At 40.1% G+C, this 23,712-nt stretch overlaps 4 protein-coding genes across 10 annotated transcripts in view; 2 read left to right on the forward strand and 2 right to left on the reverse strand.

Annotated features, from left to right (window-relative positions):
- The window catches only part of LOC118279009 (cilia- and flagella-associated protein 91-like), a 29,023-nt gene extending 18,053 nt beyond the window's left edge, over positions 1 to 10,970 (reverse strand). For both annotated transcript variants that reach the window (XM_050703454.1, XM_050703453.1), the window contains exons 1-10: positions 10,827 to 10,970; positions 7,138 to 7,214; positions 6,561 to 6,624; positions 5,958 to 6,090; positions 5,306 to 5,422; positions 4,474 to 4,574; positions 4,038 to 4,104; positions 3,138 to 3,258; positions 1,624 to 1,792; positions 555 to 752 (exon numbers count right to left, since the gene is read on the reverse strand). In XM_050703454.1, coding sequence (XP_050559411.1) covers positions 555 to 752; positions 1,624 to 1,792; positions 3,138 to 3,258; positions 4,038 to 4,104; positions 4,474 to 4,574; positions 5,306 to 5,422; positions 5,958 to 6,090; positions 6,561 to 6,624; positions 7,138 to 7,214; positions 10,827 to 10,902 — 1,123 coding nt within the window. In that variant the 5' untranslated portion in view covers positions 10,903 to 10,970. The remainder of the gene's footprint in view (positions 1 to 554; positions 753 to 1,623; positions 1,793 to 3,137; positions 3,259 to 4,037; positions 4,105 to 4,473; positions 4,575 to 5,305; positions 5,423 to 5,957; positions 6,091 to 6,560; positions 6,625 to 7,137; positions 7,215 to 10,826) is intronic.
- The window catches only part of LOC118278720 (alpha-centractin), an 800,945-nt gene that overhangs the window by 729,921 nt on the left and 47,312 nt on the right, over positions 1 to 23,712 (forward strand). The gene's annotated exons all lie outside the window — the stretch shown is intronic.
- Positions 1 to 23,712, forward strand: part of LOC118279032 (synaptic vesicular amine transporter) — a 418,685-nt gene that overhangs the window by 347,661 nt on the left and 47,312 nt on the right. The gene's annotated exons all lie outside the window — the stretch shown is intronic.
- Positions 12,615 to 23,701, reverse strand: LOC118279012 (nucleolar protein dao-5-like). The gene is made up of 11 exons (XM_050703609.1): positions 23,496 to 23,701; positions 22,858 to 22,962; positions 22,246 to 22,481; positions 21,737 to 21,842; positions 21,277 to 21,387; positions 20,372 to 20,479; positions 19,432 to 19,564; positions 18,671 to 19,026; positions 17,219 to 17,341; positions 16,121 to 16,211; positions 12,615 to 15,031 (listed from the first exon to the last, which is right to left on the reverse strand). The coding sequence occupies exons 1-11, from the start codon at positions 23,547 to 23,549 to the stop codon at positions 14,859 to 14,861; spliced, it is 1,596 nt and encodes a 531-aa protein (XP_050559566.1). The 5' UTR covers positions 23,550 to 23,701; the 3' UTR covers positions 12,615 to 14,858.

The raw sequence follows: 23,712 nt of genomic DNA on the forward strand, positions 1-23,712 counted from the left end.
CACCAATCATATTCATTGGTACATTTGTACCTAGATTACCACCAGTGCTAACCTATTTAGCTCTCTCGGACTCAGCTCAACTATGTTTTTTATATGGAAAGATGCGTGTTATGGATGGTTTCGCTACTATCGATACATCGCATACTCGAGCTGCGCATCTTCCTCGCGCAGCTACATAGCTTAGTATCGGTGGAAACGGTCACATAGTTTCACAGCTTACCTATTACATCTTTATACCATAGCTACATAACACATCTCTGGTGGAAAAGCACCCTTAGACCCCTAATCGCAATATATGGACAACGTACTTGTAACTCCTCTAATGTTGCATGTGTTCATGTGCGGCGGCGATTGCTTACCATCAGGTGATCCGTCCGCATTTTTTGCGAACTATACGCAAAGGGGGTTTATCTTCACGCTTAACAAGCATCAGAGGGCACTGTTACCAGGGTCTTTGTCAAATATGTAGTTCGCTAGTCCAGGTATACAACACCCACGTCAAGAGCACCGATAGAAAAAAAAACGTTTTACCCTACCATCAAAAAAATACTCACACAACAATCCAGGGTCGTACAGAATCTCCGCGTGTCTCCTGCGCGCCTGGTATCCGTGCCTGGCCAGTGGGGCGTGGAGGTCGGATGTCGGGTCCTTGGACGCGTGGGTGACGGAGCCGGCGCCCCGAGCCGACCTCATGCGAGCCACCAGCCCCGCTCGACCTCCGCCTTCGTGCAGGGCGGTTAGTTTCCGGAGTTCTGTGTAGATTGGACGTATTATGTAGTTTTATTATAACTTTCGTGAGACATAATCTATTTTTTTTTTATGAAACACGCCTGTAAACAAACAGTTGTGTGACCTCATGGTAAGCAATCGCCGCCGCCCATGGACACTTGAAACACCAGAGGCGTTACAAGTGCGTTGCCGGCTTTTTGGGGATTAGGAATTTAAGGGTTGTTGTTCGGGAATCGGGGAATGAGAAGATTGGAAAGGAGGAATTAGGTCTCTGGTAACCTCACTCAAAACAACGCAAGCGATGTTTCACGTCGGTTTTCTGTGAGGCCATGGTTTCACTCCGGTCGAGCCGGCCCTGCAGTGCCGAAGCATGGCTCTACCACAAATATTATGCTATCGTCTTACTCACGTAACTGTTTGACGAGGAACTCGACTAGTTTCAAGCCATGACGCGGAATGCTGCTCATGAATATGAGCTTCTAGCATGACTTTTTGGCAAACAACAATTTGTGGATCACACAAAGAGTTGCTCCGTGCGGGAATCGGACCCGCTACACGTTGCGCGGCAGCCGGTTGCCCAGCCACCGCGCTAACAGTGCAGTCAATTGTCAGGAACCGAGCAGACGGATCAAGAGGGACGGAGCTATACAACCTACATAGCTCCGTCCCTCTTGCACTGCTCAATGATCGACCATTCTGACACAATTGTAATAGCAGACTAAGGCCCCTGATGGTAAGCAATCGGCGCCGCCCATGGACACTTGAAACACCAGAGGCGTTACAAGTGCGTTGCCGGCTTTTTGGGGTTTAGGAATTTAAGGGTTTTTGGGGAATCGGACTTGGGGAATGGAAACACAGGTGTCCCTTTGCCTGATGTCAGTAGTGTACCAGTACCTCGATCCCTGGTCTTCCGTATATTGGTCATCTTCCGCTCCATCTCCTGTTTCTTGGCAGCCCACAGCTTGGCCAGCTTCTGGCTGTTCCTGCTCGTCTGCTTCACTCGCTGCTCCGACTGGAGACGGTGCAGTAGCTCCAGGCGGATGTCTTGCAGCTCGTCTATTTCCTGATTATTTTTAAATTGCTTCAGTCAAACTCAAATAATTTATTCCAATTAATCGATCGCATTAAACGGATCAACTGCGTCCACTGCATCGGCAGCGTTTAGATTGCCGACGCGAGTATTAGCAATTGGATTGCCGATCCCACTTTCACTCAGATTTTTGGCATCGGCATTACGTATGATGTCATCGGTACGCATCGCATGTAGGCATTGCCGATGATGCGGTCCGTACGATGCGGATCAATGGACGCAGTTTCTATACAAGAAAAACTAAAATCCGTTGCTTGATCGTTTTTGACGTTTCTAAAAAAGTATTGAATTTGACTAGTAGGAAACTAGGATATTAAGAATTTACAAGCTGTTTATTTATCGTAGCCACTGGATGCAGGGGGCTTAGAGAAAGTGATGCATGTGTGTTTTTTTTTTTTTTTTGGGACAAAAACTATAACGAAGTTAGAAAAGACTAAAATGTATGGAGCTTTAAGTCACGTGGTCAATGGACATCGTTCGTTACCGCAATTTGGTAGACAATGTTACATTCATTACGAAACCATGAAGTAACGAATCGTTATCGTGTTTATTCCATACTGGTCCCTTCCAACCGACCGTAAACCGAATGTATATGTCATTTTTTTACAGGCACATTGCCCCACACTATGATTTTCTCCTGTGTCGTGGGTGCGTTTACAAACATACAAGTTCACATACACATGACACCCAGACCCGAAACAACAATTTATGGATCACACAAAGAGTTGCTCCGTGCGGGAATCGAACCGATCGAACCGCTACACGTCGCACGGCAGCCAGTTGCTTAGTAACCGCGCCAATCGTACAGTCACTGGGGGTGGACTTTTCTTTTTTTAATGGGACAAGCCCGCCACTACCTCCCATACCGCTGCAACTCCTGTACACCAGGATCTACAGTAGATACAACCATGAAAACACTGGAACATTGAAGTCCGGCGCGTCCCAGGGACATGAATGACTGTCTTGGATCCCGCAACGAAACAAATCAGAAGATATTATTAGAGGAGAAGAAAAGAAACACTGGGGGTGGACTGTGGACTGTGTGAGACAGTGGATAAGAGCATCTTCTAGGTGATATGATGATAATTTTTTTTACATTTGACGGGTCGACGTTTGACCGCTATCTCACCTTATGGTAAGTGATGATGCGGCCTATGATGGAGCACGTCTGCCCATAAGCAACCTATTCACTCGGGCTTTGAAGACACCCAGGTTATACCCATCAGGAAACACAGACTCCGGCAAGGAGTTCCACTCCCTAGCAGTTCGCACAAGGAAGCTTGAAGCGAAGCGCTCATAATGATAAATAAGTACTCACACCCTCCCTAAAAATCCAGTCTTTGACCACGACGTCATTGATGATGGAATCCCTGCTCTTCATCCAGCTGGGGAACTGCCCGGCTTCCACCAGGTCCATCCATGCTCGGGCGTGACGCATTCTGACGACAAAATCACATTTCTCTATATTTTAGCGAGATCGGAGATCCAGACCAATGAAAATCGACGTGAAACAACGCTTGTGTGAGTGACGTTACCGAAGGCCTAATTATCCCCCTTCGCAATCCCCGGATTCCCCAACAACTCGTAAATTCCAAACCCCCAAAAAGCCGGTAACGCACTTGTAACGCCTCTGGTGTTTCAAATGTCCTTGGGTGGCGGTGATTGCTTACCATCAGGTGATTCGTCGGCTCGTTCTCACACATGAACTATGTATAAGCAGTCTTAGCCATTGGTTGAGTACCTAGTAAAATAAGTGGTAACAAATAGACTTACTTTTGAGTTTACAATATAAGGCTTAATTATTATGTTATCAGCTTACTCACGTAACGTTTTGACGAGGAACTCGACTAGTTTCAAGCCATGCTAGAGGCTCATATTCATGAGCAGCATTCCGCGACACACGACGCGGCGATTGTCTCGCTGCTACTGTACAGGGCTCTAGCATGGCTTGAAACTAGTCGAGTTCCTCGTCAAAACGTAAGCCGATAACATAATAATTAATTTAGTTCTCACGAAAGTTACAATAAAATTACAATATTATAAGGCTTATACCATAAAGAATTCACGAGATAAATAGTACCGGGTACCTTTGGGCCATTTTAACCTAGTGTGATAACTTTCATCCAAACCCTCTATTTATTCAATAGCAATCCAGAACGAAGCGTAGGTACATTAGCTTGCTATTGATTAACAGTTGGAGTCAATGGTAGAAACTCACTTGTTAATGATAGCAGTCGTGTAGAAGTCAGCCGGTAGATCTCCAGTACGGTAGGGCTTGCCAGGACCTGAGAATAAGGGAAAGTAACTTTTACTCGCGGCTTTAAACGTGGTGCAAAGAATTAATGCTAACATCTTTAATCCTTATCATCATTTTATCTAAGCGTGGGAGAGCCATGCTTCGGCACGAATGGGCAGACTCGACCGGAGTGATACCACGGCCTCACAGAAAACCGACGTGAAACACGCTTGCGTTGTGTAAGTGAGGTTACCGGAGGCCCAATACCCCCCTTCCCAATCTTCCCAATCCTCGATTCCCGAACAACAACCCTTAAATTCCTAACCCTCAAAAGGCCGGCAACGCACTTGTAACGCCTCTGGTGTTTCAAGCGTCTGCTCGATTACCGGCGTGTTCCATTAAAAAAAAAGTAACTCACCCCATTCTAGTTTATCAAGATACAGCACCTCTGGAGTGTTCTGGCATTCCTTAGCCGCCTTCCCGTCAGGTTGCCAGGGTATCGTCTGCGCTGAGGACTCCCTGATGGCAGGATAATTGGAAAAATGTAACAGAGAAATTATTATAAACATGTATTTATTAAATGAGTAACGAATGGTCAAGTCACCGGTGACCGACGTTAGCAGAAGATTTGCCTTCAACAGTTTTCTTCTATTGGCAGTCAAAGATTTAACTGAGGGACAGACTGACGGACAACGTGTTTTCCTACTTTTCTCTTGAATTTTTCCTGAATTTACTTTGCTTTAAACCTCACAGAGCCCGAGACCTTTCCAACGAATGCTAAAACGGTTTAGCATTGCGAAATCGGTTCGTGCGTTCAGGAGTTATAGCGTCAGGAAGGAAAACCCGACTTATTTTTATATTATACTAGCTACTAGCTACTTCCGCGCGATTTCACCTGCTCTGCTTGGCTCCTATTGGTCATAGCGTAATGTTTTATAGCCTATAGCCTTCCTCGATAAATGCACTATTCAACACCAAAAGAATTATTCAAATCGGACCAGTAGTTCTGGAGATTAGCGCGTTCAGACAAACAAACTCTTCAGCTTTATAATATTAGTATTTTTTTTTTTTAGGGGGGAAAATCATCCAATGATCTCCCGCCTTGGGCAATAAGTGTCGGACTCCTACTGACTAAAAACCACTCCGTTCCTTCTCCTGCTTTTCGACCCGGAGCATAAACCCGCTAGGTAGTCCGCAGCTCCGGATCAGATAATATTAGTATAGATGTAGATTAGATAATTATATATTACCTGAACATACTCTGTGTGGCTCTCGATCTCGGTTTGCCAGGGCCCACTATCGGAAATTGTGGTGTGTTGGGTCGGAAATCTGGAGTCGTTGTGTGCAAAGGCAGCACACGTTTTGGACTGGAATATAAAACAAACAAATCTTACTATTATATGTATCACATAGTATAAAACAAAGTCGCTTTCTCTGTCCCTATGTCCCTTTGTATGCTTAAATCTTTAAAACTACGCAACGGATTTTGTTGCGGTTTTTTTAATAGATAGAGTGATTCAAGAGGAAGGTTTATACGTATAATACATGCATAATATATCACCATTGCACCCATGCGAAGTTGGGGCGGGTCGCTAGTATATGATAATTTCCATAAAAAGCATATAATTGGCTAGTATCCTCGATCAAAATAAATTATTACAACTTTTCAATACAATAAAATATTCAACAATGAATCACACTCTCATTCATAAAGATGAACTACTTAATTATTCGATTTTTTCTAGCTAAATCTCTAGAAATAAGTTGCTATTTGACGTCAAAAGTTTATGACGTCATAATAGAGTATTTCATACAAACTTCATAGAAAATATCGTTTTTGACTTTCGAAAAAAGTATTGAATTTGACTAGTAGGAAGTCTAGCCTATTGTGTATGTACTCACACAGCAGTATACTTGTAGGAGTCCTTGCCGCTGAGTTCGGGAGTGGGGAGGCTCTTCCCCTCCTTGAGGCGACTCAGGTAGGCGCTGTACGACCGGTCGATGTGGTCCGGCAGCCGGCAGTTTGGGTGGTAAACTGTTGGGGAGAATATAAGTTTTTAAATTAGTTAATCCGTGATCATGGCGCTTGCAACAGTGCCGAAATATCGGAAACTCATCGACATAAATAAACATGGTAAATATCCCGTCATAAGCTCTAATAATAATGTTGGAAAGAAGTAATCATAGGAGCCTTGGCGGACCAACGTATAAATAACTAGCTACTTCTGCGCGGTTTCACCCGCTTTGCCTGGCTTATTAGTCGTAGCGAATGTATTAATAGCCTATAGCCTTCCTCGATAAATGCACTATTAAACACAAAAATTATTATTCAATATCGTACCAGTATTTCATGAGATACGCGCGTTCAAAATTATTTTTGTGTTAATAGTGCATTTATCGAGGAAGGCTATCGCTATAAAACACACGCTATGACCAATGGAGCCGAGCAGAGCGGGTGCGCGGAAGTGGCTAGTATTAGTGATAGAAGTATAGATTAACACTTACCGACTTTCATTCTCGGTCGGAGGCTTAACTCGGAAAACATGCTGTTGTATACAGGTTGTAACACCTGTCAACCTATTCAAAATAGTTGAAACAACATTAAGTAATAAGTGTGGGAGAGCCATTTTCGGACGACATGGGCTGGCTCGACCGGAGTGATACCACGGCCTCACAGTACACCGACGTGAAACAACGCTTGCGTAAGTGTGGGAGAAGATACCGGAGGCCCAATTACCAATCTTCCCAAACCCGATTCCCCACAATGCTTCACAGTACACCGACGTGAAACAACGACTTGCTTTGTGTGGGTGAGGTTACCGGAGGCCCAATTACCATTTGTCAATCTTCCAAATCCCCGATTAATTAATATTTCTTAACCCCCAAAGGCCGGTAACGATTCTGGTGTTTCGGGTGACAATGGGCGGCGGCGATTGCTTACCATCAGGTGATCCGTCTGCTCGTTTACCGGCTTATTCCGTAAAAAAAACAACCACAGCGTTGTTTCGCCGGGCAAGTGAAGTTACCGGAGGCTTCTGAGATTTTAAAAGATGTAAGTATTTTTTTTTTTATAATAACGTACCACTTGAGCCGATGCCATAGCTGCTTTGAAAGCGGTACGCGCGTAATCGCGCGCTCCCGATACGATGAAAGCCGAATCTGTAGGTAAACGTTTTTTTTATAAGTACGCATTAAACGTAAGTAAGACGTCCACAGACGTCGCGGCAGCCCCATAATGAGATGGCGGGATGAACTCGACATCTATGACAAATTGGCAGAAAGCTCTGAACAGAGAGTGGAAGGAGGGTAGGGAGGCCTTTGCCCTGCAGTGGGACGATCAAACTCAAACTCAAACTCAAAATATTTATTTGCACGTTAAGGTAGGTATTACAGGTCTTAATTTAAATGTTAGGTACATCTTAACTGCCTTTTTCAGGCGTTGCAAATTTGAGGGCTAACTTATCCTAGATTACATTTCCTTAACCTAGGACTTAATACAAACTTAAAAGTAGTGTTAATTTCTTATGTGTATATATTGTAGTGAGTATGTATACAGGGTGACTTTGAATTCGACGTATTCCTCTCGGGAGGTGATAATACAACTAATTTCCTACAAAATTAGCCCTTAGGCGGAAAGTGGCTAGTTTCTGAGATATTCAACATTTTTGGTTTTGGTAAAAAAATCCCGAATTGATTACAAAAACATCAATAAATAAAAAAATACTGGTTGGATTTTAGTAGTTTTAGTTTTAATCAGTTGCCAATACATCAGTTATCATTTATAAATACTAATAATGGCACAAATATCATTCGTTTTAAAATAGCAAGTAATTTCCTATCAAATTTTGTTTTATGTCACTAATTTGGTCGATAGAAAACTGGATTTATTTCAAAAAAAATATATGACACTAAGCGTATAAACTATTAGAAAAACTTCCTTGGTTTATTAGCTATCCAGAAACATAAAATTATTGACAACATTCTCAAAAATAAATGAATTAATTGATGATAAGTAGAGTGTAAAGAGAAAAGGGCAATTTCAAAAACATCTTTATTTGCAAAAAATTGTTCAAAGTAACCTTCCCTACGACGAATACATGCCCGAACACGCTTCCTTATCTCTATGACAGTCACTCTTGGACTGAATATGCGTCTAATTTCGTCATTATCTTCAAATATGTTTTGGAGAAGAATTTCGATACACGGCATATTCCGTCTGTATAAACAAGAGACTTCATGTAAAAATCAACCGGCGTTAGGTTCTGGTCACTGTGCTTGCCATGTAGTCATGTAGTGGGACCGCCCTGTCAATCCAACGCCTGAAAACCGACGTATCCAACCACTGCCGCACAGTAGTTCGATAGTGCACTAAAGAATCGTCGTGTTCGAATAAACTCATAAACTTGTTTCTAAATTCAAATTTAAAACAATGTTTCTTGCTCATTCCTTAAAAAATAATTTTAATTCTCACCATTTAAATTATTGGGTAAAAAGTAGAGCCTAATCAAGTCATTATTAATGATACCTATCCAAACATTTGAATCAAAACCATATCCGTGGACCTGTTGGTTTTGCTTTTTTAGATTTCGTTGACTTTTTTGGGGCTAATAATGGATATTGTGATAGTTTGATCAGAGCACTATCGAACTACTGTGCGGCAATGGTAGGATGTCTCGGTTCCCACGTGTTATATTGACAGGGCGGTCCCACTACATGACTACATGGCAAGCACAGTGACCAGAACCTAACGCCGGTTGATTTTTACATAAAGTCCCTTGTTTATACAGACGGAATAGGCCGTGTATCGAAATTCTTCTCCAAAACGTATTTGAAGATAATGACGAAATTAGACGCATATTCGGTCCAAGAGTGACCGTCATAGAGATAAGGAAGCGTGTTCGGGCATGTATTCGTCGTAGGGAAGGTTACTTTGAACAAATTTTTGCAAATAAAGATGTTTTTGAAATTGCCCTTTTCTCTTTACACTCTACTTATCATCAATTAATTCATTTATTTTTGAGAATGTTGTCAATAATTTTATGTTTCTGGATAGCTAATAAACCAAGGAAGTTTTTCTAATAGTTTGTACGTTTAGTGTCATATATTTTTTTTGAAATAAATCCAGTTTTCTATCGACCAAATTAGTGACATAAAACAAAATTTGATAGAAAATTACTTGCTATTTTAAAACGAATGATATTTGTGCCATTATTAGTATTTATAAATGATAACTGATGTATTGGCAACTGATTAAAACTAAAACTACTAAAATCCAACCAGTATTTTTTTATTTATTGATGTTTTTGTAATCAATTCGGGATTTTTTTACCAAAACCAAAAATGTTGAATATCTCAGAAACTAGCCACTTTCCGCCCAAGGACCTCGGGGCTAATTTTGTAGGAAATTAGCTGTATTATCACCTCCCGAGAGGAATACGTCGAATTCAAAGTCACCCTGTATATAGTAGTATGTATATCTGATATGTAGTGAGTATATATATAATAATATATATATATATGTATATATATAATAGTAGTATGTAAATCTTATAATATGTTATGTGGGTTAGTGAAAAATAGGTGGGTAGTATTTATTTATAATTATAGGTGTAAGCGGTTATGTATGGGTGTAATATGTTATTATGTTGGCATTTAATTTTGGCATTTAATTTTGTTGTTCTGTTTTTCTTCGAAGAATTCTTTTATTGAGTAGAAGCATTTTTGTATCAGGATTTTCTTTAATTTTCTGGTAAATATTGTTTCTTTGGTTTCATTTTGTAGATCTTTAGGTAATTTATTAAATATCTTGACTGCCATATAGTAGGGACTTTGGTTGAGCATTTTAATTCTAGATGGTGGTAGGTACAGTCTGTTTTTATGTCGGGTATTTACATTGTGGGTGTCTTCTACTTTTGTGAAACTATTTTTGTTTTTAAATACAAACTTACATATGTCATAGATATATATGGATGGAAGTGTTAGCAGATTGTATTTGATGAAATAGGGCCTGCAGCTATCTTGGTTATTTATTTGGGCTATGATTCGTACGCATTTTTTTTGTAATATAAATAGGTCGTGAATATTTACACTATCTCCCCATAACATAATGCCATATCTCAACCAGGAGTACGCATATGCGAAGTAAGCTGATAGTGCTGTTTCAACATTAGTACTGCATTTAATTTGAAAAAGAGCGTATGTGAATTTGGATAATTTTGATTTTATATGTTCTATGTGGGTTTTCCAATTTATATGGGTGTCTATGTTTATGCCGAGTAGGTTAAATGTGTCTACGTTTTGCAATGTTGTATTTCTAAATGAAGTGTTTATTGTAAGGGGAGGAGTTTTATAAGATCTGAATTGTATTGTTTTTGTTTTTGTGTAATTTATCTCTAAGTTGTGATCATCAAGCCATCGTGGTACTGATTCTACATTATCATGGTTACATATGCGGGGCACAAATTCCAGACTCCATGCTACCACTGAGAAATTTTCGAAACACCGAATAAACTCCAGTAATGCATTGCCCGACCCGGGAATCGAACCCAAGACGATCCGGCAGTCGCACTTGCGACCTTGACTTCACTTGGTGATATATTACGCATGTATTAGGTATACATATAAACCTTCCTCTTGAATCACTCTATCTATTAAAAAACCGCATCGAAATCCGTTGCGTAGTTTTAAATATTTAAGCATACAAAGGGACATAGGGACAGAGAAAGCGACTTTGTTTTATACTATGTAGTGATTAGTAAGATAGTTTCTTACCGTATAAATAATCATGGACTCTCATTTTCGAAACATTATGTTTCCTCGGCTCCTCAAACATCACATCACCACTCATTTTCACGACGATTTATAAACAATAATAACAAAAATTATAACTTGATCCCTCCCTTTTTATACAGGTGGGAAATATTGACAAAACAATTTAGTTGCCATGACAACTTGTAGCGGTTCGGTGGTTTGCGAAGATCGTTTTGGTATCTATACCAGCGTGCAAAATGCTTATATACATCAAGAAGCACTGTAGAATACAGGTTGAATAGAATATCTACACAAAGGGTAGCTCAAAATACGTTTAAAAAAAATGGTGGCACCAAATACTTGGTGGCGCGTTGGTTCTTGGCCTTTAAAACATCAGAACGATGTGACAACACTACATGGCTGGGGTCTACTCGCTAATTACGAAACGAATTTCTTCTTAAACTTGATCGAATTTCGTACCTATATTCCATTTTGATGTTCGGTTTCTGAAATTTTATGTATTGAAAAAATTCATAACTTCGTTAAATGAAAATATGAAAAAAAAAACGTTATTTCCCGTAATTCGTATGTTATGTTATCTAAAACCGTACACTTGATATGTATACCCCTTTTTGAACACCGTGTATACCAGGCTATCTTATCTTTAATTTTTCAAGTACTTTCGTTACTTAGATATAAAAACAATTCCTATTACCAGATCCGTTGCTGGTCCACAGACGGCGAGCAAGGGTAATTTGCCAAGTTACAAACATAGCTTAGTATCAGTGGAGACTGTCCCATAGTTTCACAGCTTAGCTATTAAATCTTCGTTCCGGGGCAGGTCTATTAGAGGACCCGGTGCCCCTTAGGGATTGAAGTGGCCACCGGGTTTTAGTGTGGTAGTTTAATGAGGTAAAAATCCCACACCCCCTAGTCTTTTATCCCCAGAAAGCTATGGGCTTTTTAAGGTTTCCCCCGTATAAAAAAAGGTATTACATTTTCGTAGCATAGCTACATAATCATTCCATCTCTAGTGGAAAATTACCTAATTGCACAGAGATGGGCAGCAGCACTCACTGGATGTACCTGAACCTTTTAGACTGCGATCTGCAACCTTATCCCTGTTGGGGGTAGACAGAGGCGCACATATACTTTTTAACAGTAGGAATCGATTTATACTAGCGCAGAGTGGAAGCGCATCGAAGCGTCTTTCCGGTTCTGCACATAACAAATTCAACCTTAACTCCACAGCGTAAACATCAATTTTATTAGCAGAGTCGAAAGCGTTGTTCGCGCGAATTCGGACGAATGTGCGCGTCTGCTTTCAAATCTCAGTAGTGGTGGTGCGACGCTGTGGAGTTGCTGTCGTAGAATGTCCAACGTTTTTACGACATGTGTGTAACTATATGTAGCCCTGCGATGTAGTGATGCATTGAGTCTGTATACTTAGTTTTGTCGTACAATCGCTGACCAATTCTTATATGCGTCTAAGGTTTTGATGACTTGAATTTCTCATACCGGGTTGTAGTGACTCGTCATAGTACATAAACCTGAATTTTTTAAACTTATAACTGTAGTAGGTTATCACGTAATAATGTTTTAAATCTATTTAAATATAAATCATTGCTGTAGGTATTTTCTCGCTATTTTACATAATCCTAACATTCTTCATTTGTTATGTTCATTTTCAGTTTTGTAAAGACGAGACGCGTCGATGCGCTTCGAAGGTTTGCGCTAGTATAAATTGACCCCAAATGTCACTAGTTATATGAGTCCCATGTAATAGGGGGTTGAATAATAAACACAAACTTCAATTTACCAACTAAGTACTTTATTTCATAATATTGTATGTACAAGACTTATATAATTAACTTATATTTAATTAAAATTAAGTTTTTATGACAACTTATTATATAAAGCTTTGTCCGATTCGAAAAGGGTGTATATAATATAATGAATCTTCTTTGTTTTTATATATAAAAATCAATTGCTATTCGTTAGTCTCGCTAAAACTCGAGAACGGCTGGACCAATTTGGCTTATTTTGGTCTTGAATTATTTGTAGAGATCTAGGGAAAGTTTAAAACGTGAGGAAAAAATGTTTACTTCCTGGTCTAATTGAAATTAATTATTTTGACTTTGACTAGTAAGAAGATAAAGGTAAGAAAGATACAAAAAAGATAAACATTTATAAACTCATAAAGATACATTACATATAAATACAATTTCAAATCGGACAGGATATTATAAACAGACAGCAAATCGTGTACAATTGTCCATATTATAATGAATTTATAACGTTCATGAAACATATTAAATTAATTATGTTATCGGCTTACGCCCGAATACTGGAACGCTACTCAATTTTAAGTTGTACTTAAATATCGTGCTATCTCTGTCATTTTATAAAGAATTGATAGTGACAGAACTACATTTGAGAGCGTCTTAAAATTGAGTAGCGTTTGAGTGTTCGGGCGTAAGTCGATAAAGATAATTTTAATTACAATAGAGGCAAGCTAGCTTAGTAACAAATTGCCAATTAAAAAACATAGCAATGGTTTCTATACCAGATAATATGTAAAACAACATAATTCGGTGCTAATATTCAAATTAATTTGAAGGAATTAATCACCACGCCTTTTTATCCCCGAAGGGGTAGACAGAAGTGCACATATTACATAAAACACTCATCATCATCAACCTATAAGTGTCCACTGCTGACCAAAGGCCTCTTCTCACACGGAGAAGGTTTGAGCATTAATCACCACGCTTGCTCAATGCGGGTGAGCGATTTCAAACTTATAATTAGAAATTATAAGCCCAGGTTTCCTCGCGATGTTTTCCTTCACCGTTTGTCAGTGGTGTCTAAATAATCTTAGAAAGTACATATAACTCGGATAAAGTCACAATGGTACTTGCCGTTGGTAGGTTTCGAACCGGCACTCTCATGCATGAGAAGCGGACGTCTTAAACCTCCGGTCCTTTTTAATATATATCACTAATAAACGGTGAAGAAAAACATCGTGAGGAAACCTGGGCTCATCTATAATATAAAAATAAGCCGTGTTTTCCTTCCTGACGCTATAACTCCAGAACGCACAAACCGATTTCCACGGTTTTGCTTTCGTTGGAAAGGTCTCGGGCTCCGTGAGGTTTATAGCTTTTAAGGATATTCAAGAAAAATTCAAGAGTAGAGCAGGAAAATAGGGAAAAGCATTAGTGGCGAAACGGAGTTCGCCGGGTTTGCTAGTAATTTCTAATTATAACTTTAAAATCCCCAATCGGCATTGAGCAAGCGAGGTGATTAATGCTCAAACCTTCTCCGTGTGAGAAGAGGCCTTTGGTCAGTAGTGGCCCATTTACAGCATATCGACGGTTAAAAGGAAATAGGGTATAAGCGACATTTTGGTCAAAAAAGAGTTTATTATGCTATCCTACGTAAAATTTTCCGCTCTTTCGAATGCGCTTACTCTCATGGCTCTACGATGACATTTTTGGCGTTTATACCCTAGCAAAAAAAATAATTTTCCTAGTATTCTTTCGACGACCGACGAGTTTAAACGGCTCTCCTGAACATTTCATTTTTTGTCGCTTATACCCTATTTCCTTTTAACCGTCGATATATTGATATAGCAATCCCCTCTTATGTAGGGGGGCCCGATTTACAGCATACATTGATATATCAATCCCCTCTTACTTAGGGGGCTCGATTTACAGAATACATTGTTATATCAAACCCCTCTTACTTAGGGGGCCTGATTTACAGAATATATTGACATATCAAACCCCTCTTACGTAGGGGGGCTGATTTACAGAATATATTGTTATATCAAACCCCTCTTACACAGGGAGGCCCGATTTACAGCATATATTAACATATCAAACCCCCTCTTATGTAGGGGACCCCCCGTCCATATATAGGATATATTGACATATCAACCCCTCTTACGCAGAGGAGCCCGATTTACAGCATACATTGACATACCAACCCCCTTTTACGTAGGGGGGGTGCCCAAAGTCCAGTGGGGGACAGTCAGGGGCTGTCATATTCAGGTCAGGCAGCTCGCAGGGTGTCATCGATCTCGGCGAGGGCCATGGCAGCGGCGCGCAGCTGGTCCGCCTGGCGACGCGCGCTGTCTGTCAGCGCTGATAGACTCTGGCGTAATGTCGCCACGCGAGAACTGACGCGGCGGCGCTCTGCTAGCAATAGTTCTTTCGCTTTTGTACCTGGAGTGTTGGAGGTTATTATTTTAGTAATATTATAAATGTGAAAGTTTGTTAGTTTGTGTGTGTGTGACTCAATCACGTCAAAACGATTGGGATGAAATGTGGAGGGATAGATTACTTATTTATTTAGTAGAAAGAACATGCATCATTTTACAGCCTAATCCAATACATTATACAGTTACAATGTTATATAAAATACTAGCGGACCCGACAGACGTTGTCCTGTCTACACGTCTTTAATTTGAAAATTTTAAACTTTTTTAAGCTAAAACATTCTGGACCATTTTGATGAAAATTATTATTCAAATGTTATGACAATATCTAACGTCATTAATATTTGACACTGCGATGGTAGCGCCGTCAGTCGGATCCATTGTAAAACATTCCAAAATCAACAACTGCTAATAAATTAAAAATTAATTAATAAAACATTGTCTAGCGGACAAAATTGTGAATCTAAACCATTCTCAGATCCCCTTGAACACACACAAAAAATTTCATCAAAATCGGTCGAGTCGTTTAAGAGAAGTTCAGTGACATACACACTTACAGAAGAATTATATATATAAAGATTTTAATTGTATATTTCATGGTTTGGAACTTTAGAATAACAGATAGGCCACTTTAAATACCACGGGAAAGCGGGCGAAGCCGCTGGCATAAGAACAAGTACCTATTTAAATTTAATTAGCATAGTAGATTGGGGATACAGTATTTATTTAGTCTACAGTATTATGGCATAAGCCGGTAATCGAGCAGACGGCTCACCTGATGGTAAGCAATCGCCGTCCACAGACACCCGAAACACCAGAGACGTTACAAGTGCGTTACCGACCGCTATTTTTTAAAAGTTGCCACAATAGGATTTTCTCCTGTATCGTGGGTGCGTTTACAACCATACAAGTTCATATACACATGACACCCAAACCCGAAACAACAATTTATGGATCACACAAAGAGTTGCTCCGTGCGGGAATTAAACCCGCTACACGTTGCGCGGCAGCCAGTTGCCCTGCCACCGCGCCAACCGTGCAGTCAAAATCGTGTTATAGTCCCAGGTAAGATATAAAAATAATGTATTGTCCTCACCTAATAACGGTAAGTAATCACCAGCCCTTTCAGCCCGTATGTCCAGGGTAAACCAATCGTCCAGGTCTTCGGAGTCCGACGAGGGTAGTTCCTGTAAACAAAATATTATATTTAATAATACTCTTTTGCCTGTAACCTGTTAACAACACTGACCAAAGACAGAGAAGGTTTGAGACACTTGCTCAATGCGTGTTGGCGATTTCAAACTTACAATTAGAAATTATAAACCCAGAGAGTAAGTACTCTTGAGTACAATTCCGATCGACATTGATATATCGTACTCTTACAAACTTAACTTACAAAACATAAAGCTAAGATTAATAGGAGCCGAGCAGCTTTTTTTTTTGAGTGGGCTCAAAAATCCAATGACTTCTCCCGCCTTATGATAAATGATATTTATTTTGCAAATAGGTTACAATGTAACTGTTTTACACGTCAATCTCTTAAATAACTAGATGAGGCCGGCATTTCCTATCCGACTACTCTGAGAAGAAATGCCGAAACAAACTCAGAGGTCTTATGCCCGAATACTCAAACGCTACTCAATTTTAAGTTGTTCTTAAATATCGTGCTATCTCTGTCATTTTATAAAGAATTGATAGTGACAGAACTACATTTGAGAGCGCCTTAAAATTGAGTAGCGTTTGAGTATTCGGGCAATAGTCTCTTTGATGAGGCGAGAGAGCGTCACTCTCTTACTGACTAAACACCACCCCGTTCCTATTCCTGCATAGAGCCGGAGCCACGGTAACTTGCTTAAATAAACGGTCTATACACACACACAACTTCACGCCTTTTATCCCCGAAGGGGTAGGCAGAGGTGCACATTACGGCACGTAATGCCACTGTACAATGTACACCCACTTTTCACCATTTGTGTTAAAAGTCCCATATAATAGGGGGTGAGCCTATTGCCATATACTGGACACAAATCCAGACTCCGTGCTACTACCGAGAAATTTTTCGAAAATCCGAAAAAAGGCCCAGTAATACTTTGCCCGACCCGGGAATTGAACCCGAGACCCCTTGTTCGGCAGTCGCACTTGCGACCACTCGACCAACGAGACAAAAACCACTCGACAAACGGTGTATACTCACATCGTAAAGGCTCCCATCTTCGGATCTGCTCTCCGCATCGCTGGGGACCTCTTCATCCATCACCTCTGGCTTCATGATGCGTTGCTTCTTCGATGTGTCGCCTTCTGATTCTTCTGCAAACTCCTGGGAGAAGGAAATGAATAAGAATACGTCATCATCGACAGTAAAGTTGAATACAATGTTTCACCACCGATACTATTCTCGTGGGTGTCCTATACCCAGACTACTGGATTACTTAAAACGAAATGTTGACTATGACTTTGCATACATTTATTTTAGCTAGACAACATACAAGCATTTATAAAACAGTAAATATAATAGTCCGTCAGTCTGTCTATCGATGAAATTAAGCGCTTTTCCCAAAATGTAGTTTTGAATGGAGGAAAAATGAGCAAGAAGCTCCATAGTTACTCTTTTTAAACTAAGAAACGTATCGATACATTTCGTTTAAAACCTTGCCGCATACTAGAATTGTCTCCTGTGTCGTGTGTGCGTTTACAAACATACAAGTTCACATACACATGACACCCAGACCCGAAACAACTATTTGTGGATCACACAAAGAGTTGCTTGAGGCAACACAATTGTAACTCCTGTAGTGTTTCAGCGTCCATGGGCGGCTGCGATGGCTTACCATCAGGTGATCCGTCCGCTCACTAACTGCCATTCTCAGAGACAATTAAAGACTACTTAAACTATTCCTTAGTAACGATTTTGTTCCGAAAACAATTGCTAAGGCCTAGGTTAACACTTTGAACGCCGTGGTGGTCACCGGTGACCGACGTTAGCGGAGGATTTGCCTTCAACAGTTTTCTATTGGCAGTCAAAGACTTAATTAACTATTAAATGACTATGAGTACGGTGGTAAATAACAAAAAAGACTTTTTTAAGGAATAGGAGGCAAACGAGCAAACGATTCACCTGATGGTAAGCGATCAGCGCCGCCCATTGACACCCGTAACACCAGAGGAGTCACCGTTGCATTGCCGGCCTTTTAAAAAAGGAGTATGCTCTTTGACTGCCTCGTTGGTCGAGTGGTCGCAAGTGCGGCTGCCGAACAAGGGGTCTCGGGTTCTATTCCCGGGTCGGGCAAAGTATTACTGGGCTTTTTTCGGATTTTCGAAAAATTTCTCGGTAGTAGCACGGAGTCTGGAATTGTGTCCAGGATATGGCAATAGGCTCACCCCGTATTACATGGGACTTATAACATAAATTGTGAAAAGTGGGTGTACACAGTGGCATTACGTGTCTTAATGTGCACCTCTGCCTACCCCTTCGGGGATAAAAGGCGTGACGTTGTGTGTGTGTGTGTGTGACAAACGCCACCTGATGGTAAGCGATCAGTGCCGCCCATGGACACCCGCAACACCAGAGGAGTCACAGTTGCATTGCCGGCCTTTTAAAAAGGAGTATGCTCTTGAAGGTTTGAAGGTCGTATCGTTTAGGACTTACCTCCTCATCCAAGTCAAATTCATCTTCTTCTAAAAACTCTTCTTCATCAATTATATCATCAAACTCATCATGTTTCTGACTCTCATCCTTCGACCCTGCTTTCAATCGTTGTTCCTTTGAACTTCTATCCAACGGGGTAAACGGCGCCGGTGTCTTAATCTCCACCGATTTAGTCAGTTTCGACAACAATTGCGGTATCGGTTTCGGCGTTTTCAGTATCGGTTTTTGCGCACCGATACCAGGTTTCGGTGTGGACGATAGTTTTTGAGTTAGATTCGGTTTTTGCGCCACGAAATTCGGTTTTGGCTGAGGTTTTTGTTGTGTGTATGTTTTTTGTTGTTTTTCGTCTTGTTTTTCTGTGAAAATGAAATAAATTATTATAAACAGAGAAAGAAAATCAATTTATATACACCAGTAAGACATTGCAGGCAAAAAAAATATATATTTGTAAGTGTGGGAGAGCTATGCTTCGGCACTAATGGGTGACCGACCGGAGTGATACCACGGCCGAGCAGAAAACCGACGTGAAACAATGCTAGTTTCGTTGTGTGAGTGAGGTTACCGGAGGCCCAATTACCCCCTTCCCAATCCCCGATTCCCCAACAATCCTTAAATTCCTAACCCCCAAAAAGCCAGCAACGCACTTATAACGCCTCTGGTGTTTCAAGTGTCCATGGGCGGCGGCGATTGCTTACCAACTTACCATCAGGTGATCCGTCTGCTCGTTTACCGGCTTATACCATATAAAATTGAATACTCACGACTCTTATTACCGCTATTATTCATGTGGACGATATGTTTGACTATTTTCTTCTGTGGTTCCGGTTTCGCGCCACCAGATGTCGGTGTCTTCACTTCGAACATGCGTTGCACTGTGGACCCTTCATCTGAGGACTGTAAACAACAATAGGGATGATGACTGGGTCCAAAATAAATTATTACAACTTTTCAATACAATAAAATATACAAATATAATCAGACTCTCATTCATAAATTTGATGAACTAGGTACTTAATTTTCGATTTTTTTCTTTCTAGCTAAATTTCTAGAAATAAGTCTGCTATTTGACTTCTGATGAAAATCTGATGACGCCATAATAGAGTATTTCATACAAAGTTCATAGAAAATATCGTTTTTGACGTTTCGAAAAAAGTATTGAATTTGACTAGTAGGAAACATGCCTATTGTTAAATTTAGATTTTGTATATTTTTGTTATTTATTTTTACCGTACGATGCGTGCGATGCGTGCGATGCGTACGATACGTACGATGCGTACGATGCGTGCGATGCGTACGCATTCCGTATGACGTCATCGTACGTATCGTCGGTCAACCAAAAAAAAGGTCCCTACGAAGTTCAAGTAAATCCTAAATTAGCACCGTGGGCTCCACCTATATCAGAGACGGCGAACCTTTTCATATAGGTAAACGTGCCATTTTTCCAAAGAAATGTTGTTTGAGGTGCTATATGTGCCATAAAAACAATGATTAATATTTTTGAAAGTTCGTTAAGCAGAATTTCTCCTGAATTGGAGTCATTTGTGTAACTGAATCTTTAATGTTATACACATCTGAAAATAATGACATGCATAAACAGATTTTTAGATCAAAGACGTGCCCGAAATATTGTGTTGCGTGCACGTCTTTGGCATGCGTACCAATGGTTCGCCATCTCTGACCTATATGGTATCTGGTGCTTACCTGGTCACTCTCGTCGTCTCCATCGCTCATATCCTCGGGCACTGCCTTCGTAGCCGGCCGCTTTATTAAAGCATTCTTCGCTAGTTTCAGCGTCTTCACTTGGCTGCGCTGTAAGTGAGATATTAATGGGTGATTGTAATTGTTTGTGGAAGGGAGAGCTTCGCGTTGAATAAATATACGTGGTGAGTTTATTAAATTAATAAATAAAAGATTTGTAGCTTATCATAACACATTGGATAAGCAAAATATGACTGCACGGTTGGCGCGGTGACTGGGTAACCGGCTGCCGCGCAACGTGTAGCGGGTTCGATTCCCGCACGGAGTAACTCTTTGTGTGACCCACAAATTGTTGTTTCAGGTCTGGGTGTCAAGTGTATGTGAACTTGTATGTTTGTAAACGCACCCACGACACAAGAGAAAATCCTAGTGTGGGGCAACATTTTTTTAGAAAGAAAAAGAAATTTTTTTTTTTTTTTGTTATAAGCCGGTAAACGAGCAGACGGATTACCTGATGGTAAGTAGTCGCCTCCGCGCAAGGACCAGAATGCGTCAGCCTTTTGTGGGTTAGGAATTTAAAGGTTGTTGTATTTGGCTAAGCCTTGCTTCCGCACGAATGGGCCGGCTCGACCGGAATGATACCTCGGCCTTACCGAAAACCGACGTCAAACAACGCTTGCGTTATGTGGATGAAGTTACCGGAGACCCAATTACTCTTCTTCCCCATCTTTCCAATCCCCCAACAATCCTTAAATTCCTAACCCGCAAAAGGCCGGCAACGCATTTGTAAAGTGTAACGCCTCTGGTGTTTCAAGTGTCCATGGGCGGCGACAATTGCTTACCATCAGGTGATCCGTCTGCTCGTTTACTGGCTTATACCATAAAAAAATTAAAGTAAGATGACTTACCTCATAAACGAAGTCATCATCATCGCTGGATCCCTGGTCATCCACCTTCTGACTCTTCACCACCTTAAGAGTTTTTTTCTTAATTTTCTGATCATCTTCCCCTAACAAGCGCTGCAAATTAAATTAGGATTTTAAAGACTTGCTTTTGTACACCGACAGAGGTATAGCCTTAATGATTAGGCAGAAAAGATATGATACAAAAAAATGTGACAGCAAACTTTAATTTTTCTGTTTCAACGCTTCATAAACGAAATAGTATCCACTTCCGTCGGGAAAATTTATTCTGGACATAGAATGACTTGTTGTTTTGTTATCGTGATAAAAACAAAACTAATGAGTAAAAAAAAGTTTCTTCGGGAAAGTTGTTTGTAATCATGAGTACAATCACGTGTTTAAATATCGTTCACTAATTACCAGTCACCCTATATATGTATGGATGTATGTATGTATGTAAACTCACTAGTAAGTCGTCGGTGTCATTCCCGTCGTCTTCCGGTTGCTTGTCCACGCTCGCATTGGATTCTTCCTTATTCTCTTTAAATTCTTTTAAAAGACCATCATTTTTTCTGTGGGAAGAAAATGACAATAGCGATTAAATTCTTATTTTTTTTTTTTTTTTTTTGGATTTGAACATAGATCAACTTTAATTTTTTTTATGGTATAAGTCGTTAAACGAGCAGACGGATCACCGTAAGCAATCGCCGCCGCCCATGGACACCTGAAACACCGAGGGTTAGGAATTTAAGGGTTATTGGGGAATGGGGGTAATAGGGCTTCTGGTAATCTAACTCACAGAACGAAACACAACGCAAGCGTTGTTTCACGTCGTTTTCTGTGAGGCCGTGGTATCACTCCGGTCGACCTGCAGTGCCGAAGCATGGCACTCCCACACTTAAGCTTTTTTGACAGTACAACTATATAACTTCGATCTTAATTTAAATTTTGATGTCTACAAAAACATATAAATACCTGATCAAAAAAGTATCCAACTCATCGTTCAATTCGTCCCCATTTTGTGAGCTCTCCAGATTATTCAGCTGTTCCTCTATATTCCCGGTAGTATTGTTATCTTTCTGTTCACCCTCGGTTGCCATGGTAACCACGTTAGTGACCACTCCGTCCAGAGTCACTAGAGTGTCGTGTTCCTCGAGGGTATCTTGCGTTGTGTCCATTGATATATCGGGCTTTTCTTGGTCTTGTTGAGTCTGAAACAATTTTATAATGATATTGTTATTATTTGAAAAATAAAATTAAATACATACATAATGATATGTATGTATTCAATAATCAAGGTAAATGATTGAATGCTTTATCCCGTCTTGAGCGAGACGAGAGGAAGTGTCAGACTCTTACTGACTAAAAATCACCCGATTCCTACTGCTTTTAAGCAATAAAAACCAGCTAGGCAGTACATAGATCCAAATCACTACGCCCCTAGCACACGTCTACAAATAAAATAAATATATCTACACTAAATAAGAAGGAAGAATCATGTAAATAGAACTAAAAAATTATGCATGTTCTCTGGACATGGAAAATGGAAATATGTATGTAATATAGCATTCAAAGGTTCACACTTACAGTTTGAACATAGTCATCATCAGTAAGCACTCCCTCACTCAGCCACTCCTCCTGACCCTCCTCCAAGCCTTCTTCCAAGGCCTCCTCTCCCTCCGGCTCTAAATACTGCAATAAAATACATTCATTATACATATTATCAATAATGATAGCAGAGTACAGTACATTTGTCACCATCTCAACTCTTCCCCTGGGTGTCTTACACCCAGACTGAAAGGTAGCTGTGCTCCCTGATAAACCTGAACCTTTTAAACTGCTCATTAGTGCGTGTGGGATTTATTAAAATTGTTCACTCAACCAATCTCAAAAACTTTAATATTATGATAGAAATTACTGTTTTCTACAAGTTGTATATTAAATTCTGGATCGTAAACAACACTGTTTAATCCCACAGGATGTAAAAGCATGATGTTATGTCATAAAATATAGAAAATTGAAGATTTACATCGATTATTTGTCATAGTTTTACAATTGAACATCATTGAAAGGTTTTTTCGCAAATTAACAGCAAAACAATTGTCTTTAATTATTGATATTGGCTTAATTAACGTATAAAGATTGTTTTAGAAGAAACCGGTAGCTAAATTAGAAATTGGATAGTAAAACAAAAAATAAACGAATTATAAAAACTCGAGACTCACTTCTTCCTCTTCAAATTTCGACATTTTCGTCGGTGGTTCTTCAACATCAGACATTATAAACACAAATTAAAACAAAATAATAAACCGTAACTTAATTTAACACTTACAAACATGAAAATAACATAATTTCATTCGATAAACGTAAAATTATTTTATGAGGTCGGAAATAACCTCAAAATCAATAAATTATGCGCGTTCCATAGATCCTATGGTACTT

The sequence above is a fragment of the Spodoptera frugiperda genome, chromosome 24 (assembly GCF_023101765.2).
Source record: "Spodoptera frugiperda isolate SF20-4 chromosome 24, AGI-APGP_CSIRO_Sfru_2.0, whole genome shotgun sequence".
Taxonomy (NCBI): domain Eukaryota; kingdom Metazoa; phylum Arthropoda; class Insecta; order Lepidoptera; family Noctuidae; genus Spodoptera; species Spodoptera frugiperda.